Source organism: Phoxinus phoxinus (assembly GCF_949152265.1).
Source record: "Phoxinus phoxinus genome assembly, chromosome: 22".
NCBI classification, from domain to species: Eukaryota; Metazoa; Chordata; class Actinopteri; order Cypriniformes; family Leuciscidae; genus Phoxinus; species Phoxinus phoxinus.
The window spans coordinates 11,402,194-11,414,194 of NC_136897.1; the positions used below are offsets into that span (position 1 = coordinate 11,402,194).

At 38.6% G+C, this 12,001-nt stretch overlaps 1 protein-coding gene across 1 annotated transcript; it reads right to left on the reverse strand.

Annotated features, from left to right (window-relative positions):
• Window positions 1-590: 590 nt before the first annotated feature.
• plppr3b (phospholipid phosphatase related 3b) lies at window positions 591-10,479 on the reverse strand. The gene is made up of 9 exons (XM_079598478.1): window positions 10,050-10,479; window positions 8,684-8,743; window positions 7,408-7,511; window positions 6,849-7,034; window positions 6,447-6,576; window positions 5,614-5,809; window positions 5,334-5,391; window positions 4,659-4,832; window positions 591-2,651 (listed from the first exon to the last, which is right to left on the reverse strand). The coding sequence occupies exons 3-9, from the start codon at window positions 7,486-7,488 to the stop codon at window positions 1,383-1,385; spliced, it is 2,094 nt and encodes a 697-aa protein (XP_079454604.1). The 5' UTR covers window positions 7,489-7,511; window positions 8,684-8,743; window positions 10,050-10,479; the 3' UTR covers window positions 591-1,382.
• Window positions 10,480-12,001: the final 1,522 nt, after the last annotated feature.

A 12,001-nucleotide genomic window follows, 5' to 3' on the forward strand; every position in this document is an offset into this window, starting at 1 on the left:
TCCTGTGATTTGTAATTGTTTATAAGTAATGTGTATAAACCAAACGGCACAGAATTGCTTACCATTCATTTACATCATGGCTAAATGTCAACTAATTGGTTCAAAATCTTAATCTCCAGCACTATCCTGCTGTAGGCCACCAGATATACACTTTATAATTTGCAGTGCATTACAAATTACAAACATTGTAATTTACTGCAGCTCGTTTATTGTTGTCATTTAGGCTATGTTGTCTTTTTTCAGAAACTGCATCAACAGCACGAAGCATCCATTAAGGACAACCATCTACAGAGATCCAGAAGTAGCTCAGAGCACCGGAAAGAGAGAGCTGATGCACACAGAATTCAACCTGCAGTGACAGCTGCACATGTACATTATAACAGATTTGAATTCTTTACTGACAAGGCTTCACTTCCACCTTGACAACACTCACATAACATGCATCAAGTTCATCTAGAGGAGAACCTCTGGGAAACAGCATGACAAGGAGATCGCTAACTATTACATATAAATCCCAGAGAGTTTGTAGAAATTATTTTTGTGATTTACAGCAAAAAAAAAAAAGATTTCTTTTGGGGAATGGGGAAAGATTTCTCATTATGACACATATAATATGGGACTTGCAGTAAATTCTTCATGTGTACTCCATTAGGTAATTAGGTAAATGATGAATTTTAAAAAATAATTTCCTTATAGAGTCCAGCTCAGTCTAATATTCATTTGGAATACCTCACAGACATACCATTTCACCTCACTTGTTAACACACAAAGAGATGAAGTAATTCATAAGTGCTTATTCAAAGTGCTTCCATTTCCACTGTTTTTTCACAGAATGTCTTCAGTAGATTTGCAAAGTGTCCAGAACGCAGAATCAGCAATTATAGTCCGATGCAGAATGAAGAACATTATCCTTTTGCAAAGCAATTATCATTCATAAAGAGCCAACAAAACACTTTAACTTGGTTTTCACCATGAGGGTTACAAGGCAATCATTTTTTTTTTCCATTTTACAACATACACTAAACAATCGTGCGTAAACACATATACACATAAATTCAACCTGACATCTCAGTCACACGTTTATGTTAGTCAAGTATGAACAAAAGGAGCAGCAATTTAAATAAACCCAAATCTGCCTTGTAGGAATTTGAGAATATAAAGATAATGTAAATACAATAAAGCTGAGAGGAATTTTTATGATGAATTTGTATAGTTTGGTTTACCCTCAGAGGGCAAAGCCATTGTGCTCTCAAGTCGTCAGAAGAAGCATCTCCTGAAAGCTCCACTGACTCAAAGTGTAGTGAATCCGGTCATTCAGATATTCCTCATAGAATCAAGTAAATAATTTAAAACTAAAACACAAAAAAAGTGTTAGCACATGGTCACTCTTTGAAATGCCTGCCGCTTTGTAGCTTTCTATAGTAGTTTTCCTGTTCAGTGTGGTTCTGATTGCCCTCTCTGTCCAGCAAAACTAGAGGGGTCTTGCGGCGCAGACTGCGACCTTCTGAGATTTGACCCACAGGTGGGAGTTGAGGCGGAAGTGGTGGCTGGGGAGGTTGAGGGAGCTGGGGCGGCCCGTGGTCAGCCTCACTGGCAGAAGAACAAGGAGAGCTGCCCCTGACATGACGGTAACTGCGGGAACTCTCACGGTTGAGGTTTTTGAGCTCGTATGACTCTGCCATGTTTCCATCACAAGATCCTCTCCACTCCCATGGGTTATTTGGATTAGAGGTCATACGAACTACAGGGTGGTGGGGGGCATGGGCATCAACGGTGATGATGCCTGAACCGCTGTCACGTTCCGAGCGATTGGGTGATGATTCTGTGCCCGTGATAGATGAGGTACCAGAGGAGGATGAAGTCTCAGAGGATTTTGCTGATCCAGACAGGAGTCCCTGTTGCTTTGACATGGCAATGACCTGCATGATCCGAGGCTGATTTCCTGCCTTGATAACTGGAATACTGGCACCACTTTTCTCAGTGATGGACAGCCATTTGGCCCGAGTGCTTGCGCTTTTAGGGGATACAGGCGGGGGGACTGGCTGCCCAGGGGGACGAGGGGGCATCACTACTCTTGCACCTGCAGGTGGGTTAGCTGGTTTGTTAGTTTGTGGAATAGATGAATAATTTGAAGAATGGACGCTGTCCTCCTCTGTGGTCGTGTCGTCACCACCGTCTGAGCCCTGCTCACTGGTGTCCTCATCGGGCAAGCTGCCACCTCGCATCTCCATTGACTTTTGCTTCCATTCAGACACTAATTGCTGTGACCGCATGGGGTCCATTGGTACAGGAACAGGTACTGTCACCAGACGCCTTGTTGGCTCATCTGGAGCTGTAGCACGGGGTAATGTGTTACTGAAGGTTACCATGGTCTCCTTACCCATTGGGCTGCGAGGCGCCAGTAGCTCCACGTCCACACTGGCCCTCTTTAAGCTTCCCAACGAGGTTTTCTCTCGCTGTACAGGACGGTTCAACACATCTAGAGATGCTGGTGATGTGATTTCCTCATTGCTCTCAGAGGCATGGCCCTTGTTATAGACAGAGTCATGACCTCGCTGGGCCAGAGCCCTCAAAGCATCCTTCTGCAGAGGAGGGGGTTGAGGGATGACGGTGTCCTCAGGAGATTTGAAGTTGGCAACAGCATGGAAAGCCTGGAATGAAATGGAATGGATCCATAATTCTAATTGGCAAAATCACAGTCACTCATTTGGTTAATGCTTTTATCCAAAGTGACTTAGATTGCATTAATATGGTATACCCCATTTCTGCATTCCCTATGTATCAAAAGGGCTTTGTGCCATGCTGTAGGCATAGTCAACCCTACTACTAGAGGGCTACCTTCCTGCAAACTTCAGTTTCAATCCTGCATCAACACTCATGCATGTAATTTTTTTAAGTAATCATGAACACCTTGGTTACCAGAAGTATTAATTAGGGTTGTAGCTGAACTCTGCAGGATGGTAACCCTCCAGGAGCAGGATTGGCTACCCCCGATACTGTATAAGCTACAGCAGGTGTTTTCAAACCATTCTTGAAGCCTATCCAGCACTGCACATTTTGGGTGTCACCTTATGTAACCTGGCTGAATTACCTCATCAGCTGATTACTTTAATGAGTACTCTATGACGCTCGGGCCCTCAAGAAAGGACGCATTTCGTGGAAATAGAGCACAGTTGCGTAAAGACATGCCTTAAAACCGGCTAGATCTGATTATTTCTCTAAGAAGAAAACAAACACAACCCCAGATGTTTCCAAACAGCACATCAGTAATGACTTTATGAACTTCTTAGTTAATTCATGCAATCATGACCTAAAGGCTAGATTATTGTAATGGTATAATGGGTGGTTGCCCTGCATGCTTAATAAACAAACTGCAGCTGGTCCAAAACGCAGCAGCTAGAGATCTTACTAGAACCAGGAAGTATGGTCATATTAGCCCGGTTCTGTCAACACTGCATTGGCTCCCTGTTCAACATCGTATACTTTTTAAAATTTAGCTAATTACTTAAAAAACACTAAATGGTTTAGCCCCCCAGTACTTGAGCGAGCTCTTAACGCATTATAGTCCTTCACGTTTACTGTGATTTTAAAATTCTGGCCAGTTGATAATAAGAATATCAAAATAAACTGGTGGCAGTAGATCCATTTCCTATTTAGCATCTAAACTCCCTAGTGTTGTCCAGGATGCAGATGTGCACCAAAATGTGCAGTGTTGGGGAGGCTCTAGGAACAGTTTGAAAACCTATCCAGAAATTTGATTTAGCCAAATAGGATCAATGTGTCCAAGTCCTATCTATTTTAATGGGGGAATCCTAAAATCTCTAAAACTGCTTCCTGAACTCACCAATAAATAACATATTTAAAATCAGCACCCAAATCTGACAAGAACTGTCTCATAAATGTTGTTTCCTATGCCCAAATAGTGTTAAAAAGCTTATTTTCAGGCTAGTCCAGCCAATACGCATGTGCAGTCCTACACGCGAGTCTCGGGTTTCTATGGGAACTCGTGCTTCTAACGGCAGCTGCAGTGACGTAATGACTTTACAAATCAGCGATTGGCTCTTTTACTTAGAAGGTAGCAGAAGGTGGGACGTATTCCGCCACATTGCGCGTTGCAGTTTCTCCCATTCAAAAGTAATAGGATCGAACCGCTGGGTTGTTTCAAACCAGTTTTGGGTCAAATATGGACAAACCCAGCCGTTGGGTTACATTTTTTAATTACATTTTTAACCCAACGTTTGGGTTTGTCCATATTTGACCCAAAATTGGGTTGAAACAACCCAGCATTTTTTAGAGTGTATTGCTTGAATGCAATTTAAGCAATAGTAAAATGTATAGCTTGAATGTAATTTAAGTTGCATCCTTTTTTAGGATTAACAAATGTCAAATGTGAACTGCCATAGCCATAATCCTGAGGGAACAGATAGTTTGCTGAATGTTGTTGATATTCCTATCCCCAGGTTTTGCCCAACCCAAAACACTAAAATCTGATTAATTGGTTGTAATGTTGTGCCAGAACCAACAAGGATTTTGATGCAGCAACATGTTCTACATGGGTATTAAGCTCATTAGCAACATGGCATGACATTACATGGAGGATGGCTGTCCAAATATACTACACCACTGATACAATAGACATCAGAAAACCAATCACTTACCAGGTACGCAGCAATACCAGCGCCAATACAGAACCCAACATACACATCGATGGGGTGACTGCGGTACTGGGTAATCTGAGTGAGTCCCGTCAATGCAGCCGCAATGGCAAAGGCAAACACCAGAACGGGTTTGAGCAGCTTGGTGCTATCTGAGATTGTTGAGTTGAAGTACATCTAGAGGAGTAGAGAGCAGCAGAGGTCTCCAGCTGTCATGTGCAAATTAATAACAAGCTGGCTTACAGCTTCTGACAGTCTGACAGGCGCAAGGTGGGAAGAAGTAATAACTTATCTCCATGTCTGTCGCTTGAAGTGGATCCTGCTAAGTACCTACACATGTGAAATGCTTACTTATAATTAGACTTCCACTAATCTAGCGAACATAATACAACTGAGCATATTAAATCAAACCTTAAATGTCTTAAAAATTTGAGCAGTGTTGAAATCTATCACTTGTGTCACTGCATGTGCCGTGTCTTTTCTACGCACGTCTAAAGTACAATTCAATTATGTAGGTTGTTCATTATTTCTATCGACAGGACAATCACTTTAAACTGTACTATATACTCTATTTTTTTTTTTGCAATTTACAACACTAACCTATTAGGTTTATATACAAACAGTATTTGCTGTAAACATTAAATGAACACACATTGACACTGTGTCGAAGAGACTTACTGAAATATAAACAGCAGCAAAGGAAGAGAGGGTTGCATGCTGGGAAGGGAAGGTTTTCCTGTCACAAAGGAAAGCAAACATCTGGAGTAAGTCTACACAAGATATGAAGCAGAAGTCAATGTTAAATGTTTACATTTTTTTTAAAGGGGGGGAGATTAGGGAGTGCTCTTCAGGAAGAAAATCACAAAAGGGAAAAGGAAAATGGTGATTGTACAAGGTTGAAGTTAATCACAGTTAATCACATAATTAGATGTAATTTAGTAGCAAAACACTCAATTACCTGGCCGATAGAATAGCATGCTGATCCTGGCCAGAGCAAATGTCTTTGGTGATGTAAGGGTTCTTGTCACAGGACACACCTGGGACAGTGTAATTGGGTTTACACACTGTGAGAAAGAATGGTGTGTGGTAGCCAGTGGCTAGCTGGATGACATCAGTAACCAGTGCTGTTGCACAAAGCCCAAACACATGAACACCTACAAGGAGAGACAGATCATGAGGAATACAACATGGATGATTCATTTCATCAGTTTCATGTAACACTCTGTGCATGACTCATGTTACATAATATTCATCTGCATCATTCCTTTTCGGATTTCACAAGTTCACACTTACAAATAATTAGATAGAGTAAAAGAATATGCGTATTTGGCGCATAATGTCCGGGGGAGGGCTCCGAGCAATGTGGCCCGAACCCAGAGTATCTGGGATAGGAACCAGCTGAGAGTGAGGAGTCGGGTGGCGAAGGGAGGCAGAAAAGACTGTTGAGGAATGGAGGTGAGTCGGCTATATATATATGTGCTCCTCCTGAACTTTGTTCATAATACATCATTTAATTTCACAAATTGGAAAAAAAATTCTAGATTTCTAGTCATTTCTTTCAATAAAAATGCTATATCAGTATATGTTTACAACACAAATCCTTTCAGATTCATACAAAATACAGTTGAAAAGAATACATTTACTTTTTTTTTTTTATTACAGAGGCAACTGGAGACCAGGATTATACTGTAAATCCACACTAACATTCTTAGTTCACAGCCCCTCAGATTCATCCAACACATTGCTTTTTGCAATAAAAAATTGTCTTACAATGAAAATATAGTTACATACCAACAAAACGAACAGTTCTCCGCAGGAAAGAGTTAAAATTACATCCACCAGCATTGATGCTTCCCTCAATCCCTGGACGGACCTTCAGTTTGGACTGCATACAATACAGCAGACCTTCACCCATCATAATCTGAACACAACAATAATGATATGATTGATAATCAACATTTTTGATTTTGAGGATGATTAAATATAGTACACTTATTTCAGATATTAAATGTAAAGAAATATAACTTAAACCTAAGGTTGTGTCTTTTCTCTGGAGAAGCAAGTTAACACGTTTAAGGTAAAAAAAATTTTTTGGAACAATGCACAAGTTGACGTTAATAACCCTGACTAGTTAGGTCACAAATGTTAGAAATATTTAAATATAATAAGTTGTCATGATTGCTATCATCTCACAGAGGCAGCAGGGCCAGCAAAGGCCAGACTCAGGAGCATGAGCAGAGGGATGAGCTCATCGCCGCTGTCCACGTAGGGCATGCTGAGTGAACGGTCATGGCAGCGGAATCCCACCAGCGCTGGCTGGAGCACATCCGTCAGTTCCAGGAAGTACAGTGAAACCATGGAGGATGCCACAATGGGTAGCTGTTTTCTCAGGCGAGGGAGAGTACGTGTAATTACATGGTAGTTACTAATTTATTACAATGTAACAAATGCAAGAGCCTCTACAAACAGATATTAAAGATTGATAATACACAAACATAACATCAGAACACAGTTGAATTACTGTAGAGCGACTGTGGCAGATGGCTGTTAAATGTCAACACAGAGTACTGTACTCCAGGGCTGACACTGTGGTGAAAGGTATACACACTAACGCACTCAAACTGACTGCTATTATGCATTTTCAATTATGTCTTCAATGAAAATGAGCCCAGTTATTTCGAGTGCGTAATGTAATTACCTGAGACATTAATTGCTCTATTGAAGTATTAAATGGGTAATTGATGGCACGTACCTCTACAAAATAGAAGCAGGGTAGCAGCGTCAAACTGTCTTTGGGTGGTTTCTTCTTAAGTTTTTCACGTGCAGTCATCATGGTGGTGGTCTTCTGAAGTTATTCTGTCAACACAAGAGTTCATTTAAAAGACCCCAGTTACCCCACGGCTTGACAAAAACAGTTTATTTACTCAGTAGGCGGTATTAGGAATTGGAACATATCTAGAGAGCATTTGATTGGACAAAAATGTGGATGTGTGTAATGTGGATGTCGATGTGAGTGTAACATGAGAAAGAAATGCTTAATAGCTTCTTAAATATGTATAGCTGCTCAAATTTTTAAATTTCAATATAGCATATAAATAAAGCATATTACAGACATGGAAACAAGCGCACAGCCATCTTTAGAGTTTTTTTTTTTAATTTCCGCTTCTCTGATATATCTGTATATTTCTATGGCTTCGCTGTCGAAGAGTAATTAGTTAAGTGAATTTACTTATTGTAGAGTTAACTAAAGTTATCATTAACAGTGTAATGTTTTAAGTGCAGCGGATGTCATAAGATATATCAGAAGACTGGGAAGATTTAAAAATGAGCGGTTCATTCATAAATCTGTAAAATCTTACATTCATGCTATGACACAAAAGGGGTCAAATCAAGATTGGGTAAATTAATACTATTTTTTAACATAGCCTATATTTTGCACAATATAAATATATTAAGATTGATCATATCCCCCCAAAAAATCCAAGAAATTTATAAGGAAATAAATATTTGGCCTATAATATATTTGAGTGTTTAATTATATTTTGAAATATAAATGTGTATCCACTGGAAAAGGCATGCACACAAATGTTCAAATGATTATTTTCTCATCTGAAACAGAATGAAGCCCTCCTGAATAAATGGATAGCAGACTGTGTGCCTGAGGAAAATGAATATTAAATAAACAGCTTCTCTCTGAATATTCTCAAAAGAGCATAATGAACAAATGTTGATGTGGGCTGTTGTTTGAGCAGGCATTGAGAGAATAGTGTTCCGTGCTCTTTGCCAAATCAACAGTGACTAAACAAGGCACTTGTCCTGAAGACACTCTTCCAACTCTCAAGTGGGAGTGAGCGAGGCTCTGCTGAAATTAGCAGGGAGCCTCTTTTCAAGAGTGGGAGCTCTGTTTATCTCGAAGAGCCGAATGTCTCACAGGCAAAAGATTTCTGAGTGTGTGTGTGAATTTTAAGGAAGAATCCATAGGCGCTAAGTTCTCTCCAAAAAGACTGTTTGTGCTCACACATACTCACAGTGAGAGGTTTTGACTGCGGAGAAAGGTAATTCAACTTGACTGGGTTTCTCACACGAATCTGTGGGGTAAAGTGAGGTTAAAGACTGAGCTGTGCAACACTGCTACTTTTTGACCCTGGTTTGTCTGCAAGAACCCAAGCTAAATGTATCCACAACACTGCAGAACAATAGCTAGGTCGATAAAGATTTGGAGCAACGACAACCAGTCAAGGCGAAACAATTATACACTTGAAGTGAAGAGACTCAGGAAAAATCTATAATGAAATCAGATAAGAATGAGCTAGATCAGTCTCGCTAATGTCCACACATTATGAGAAAAGTCACTGATGATGATTTCAATTACACTGGAAATTTAGACTGACAGTCGTTACACCTTGATTGTTGTTCACAGAATAGAAATTCAATATCACATTTTTTTTACCCCTATTTACCCTGCTTTATAATAGGCATTTATATAAATATAGGCATATACCGGTATATATATATAATATATAAACCAAAATAATAAACAATAATATACAATAATATAAAATATTATAGCTATAAATATATATTATTATAATACAATAATATAAACAATAATATAAAAAAAATACAATAATAAACCAAATCAGCCGTGGATTGCATGTGTTTTATTACTTTAATTTAATGAATATGTATTTAAGAATGTAAGACACAAATCTGTTATAGTGCATTTATTTGCAATTTTGCATTATAGTTTTCATGCATTCATTTTATATGCATTATAGTTCAGAAGTGACTATATATATATATATATATATATATATATATATATATATATATATATATATATATATATATATATATATATATATATATACCATATAAAATAATAATAGTATAAGTAGCTATAGGCTAGTGAAACAGTGATAACCAAATGTAGCGCAATAGTGAATTGAATGGCAAGAATTTTTAATCACTCAGGAATTTATCAGGTGTAGGTTCATTGATCAGGTGTCAGTTGAACTGAAACCTTGAGAGACTCGTTGCACATAACTGTTGGCTATAATGACCTGCAGTCGATATCAGTATCCATATGTTTACATTTGCCTGCCTAAATAATTTGGATTCATACTAGCCTATAAAGTGAGACTGAGATTGTGTTTGTTATGTAAAACTGCCGTACAGCAGCGTCACTGCGACACCCTCAGTTATCATTTATCGAGATAATACTGCATCTCCACTGGACGCGACGCGACCGTATACCCGCACGCGTTTTCTCCCACATATAGGCTAATTATAATGGCAGCGTTCTTGTCGCGTCGCGTCGCGAGTAGGTTGTTTATTCTGACAGATCTGCTGCTGTTTTTCATGCAGGTAAAAATTTGAGGGGAAAAATCTCACCTTGACTGCGAAACCAGACGATTGTCTGAAAGAACGATATCCTGAGAGAGAAAAGAATCCCAGCTTATTCCTTCTTCACGGGGTTATACTGCGGCTCTTTCAGTTCATATTCCTCTTTCTGCTCACGTTTTCCACGGAGCAATCACGAACTCCTGTTATATGCCTGCCTTCTGGAGCCAACCACAATATTCCTCAACTCACTTGAGCTGCTGTTCTGACATCCAACTGACATCCAATAGCCTATCTAAGGGGCTTCAGTAGCAGAAGGACCCCGTGCACTATTAGAGATAACAATGATTTGTCAGTGCTGCATGAAGCTGCATCAATTGATCTTACTATAAAATCGATCCATCATCAGCAGTCATCAGGTGTGGCAGCATTCCTGAGCATCTGTTGTGATCTCCTCCAGCAGTGGTAACATGGTAGATATTGCTCAGGTAACGTGTTTAGAACAGGGTGGAGTGGAGATGGTATGGACTGGTTTATTGGACAACTTATGCCTTGATGCAGACATGAACACCCCTACACATCATAATGTCCTGTTTGCTGTATAGTCAAACGGTTTCTCTTTTAGCTATGTTAGTGACCACATAATAAACCAAATTAGCCGTGGATTGCATGTGTTTTATTACTTTAATTTAATGAATATGTATTTAAGAATGTAAGACACAAATCTATTATAGTGCATTTATTTGCAATTTTGCATAGTTTTCATTTTCATGCATTCATTTTATATGCATTATTGTTCAGAAGTGACTAAATAAATGTGATTCATGCAGTATTTATTTTGCCAAATAATGTGATTATATATTAAAGGGATAGTTCACCCAAAAATGAAAATTCTGTCATCATTTACTCGCCCTCAAGTTGTTTTAAACCTGTATGAGTTTCTTTCTTCTGTTGAACACAAAAGAAGATATTTTGAAGAATGTCGGTGACCAGACAGTTGCTGGACCCCATTGACTTCCATAGTAGGAAAAAACAGTCAATGGGGTCCATCAACTGTCTGGTCACCGACATTCTTCAAAATATCTTCTTTTGTGTTCAACAGAAGAAAGAAACTCATACAGGTTTGAAACAACTTGAGGGCGAGTAAATGATGACAGAATTTTCATTTTTGGATGAACTATCCCTTTAAAACCCACGGACCCCCATATAAAAAGCCAAATTGTCTTGGTAACATTTAATTTGTATCTTTCATTTATAACATTAACAAACGCTTTCCTCAATAACACCTACATTTATGAGTAAATGTTAATATAGAAGATTCACTACCATTCAAAAGTTTGGGGTTGGTAATTTAAAAACATATATATTTTTGAAAGAAGTCTCTTATTCTCACCAATGATGCATTTATTCATCAAAATACAGGAAAAACAGTAATATTGTGGGAAAACGTTCACAATTTAAAATAACTTTTCTGTTTAAATATTCTAAAACATCATTTATTCATGTGATGGCAAAGCTGATTTTTCAGCATCTTTACTCCAGTCTTCAGTGTCACATGATCCTTCAGAAATCATTCTAACGCTGATTTGGTGCTTAAGAAACATTTATTATTATCAATGTTGAAATCCGTTGTGCTGCTTAGTATTTTTGTGGAAACTGATTTTTTTTTCAAGATGTTTTGATGAATGGAAAGCTCAAAATAAAATAAATTATTTGAAATAGAAATCTTTTGTAACATTATAAGCGTCTTTACTGTCACTTTTGATCAATTGAATGCCTCCTTGCTGAAAAAAAGAAAGAAAAAAAAAGAATTTTATATCAACAAAAACTCTATACTTTTGTTTTTAATACCTTTAGGGCATCAGTGATTTTGAGATTAATTTTCTTTGCCTGCTTCCAGATGGTCTAAATATGGGGACAAACTCTGGTTGCATTGAGGAAAAAGTGTGAAACCCCAGCAAGCTGCTGCCACTGAAGGCCTGGAGAGATGCCCGATGGCCCTC

Bases quoted from the DNA above. Each gene is read 5' to 3' on its own strand.
- plppr3b (XM_079598478.1), bottom strand. From the start codon at position 7,488: ATGATGACTGCACGTGAAAAACTTAAGAAGAAACCACCCAAAGACAGT. The intron at 4,833-5,333 runs GTAAGTCTCTTC...CTACTCCTCTAG, and splicing joins TTGCTGCTGTTTATATTTCA to ATGTACTTCAACTCAACAAT. The intron at 2,652-4,658 runs GTAAGTGATTGG...ATTTCATTCCAG, and splicing joins CTGGTATTGCTGCGTACCTG to GCTTTCCATGCTGTTGCCAA.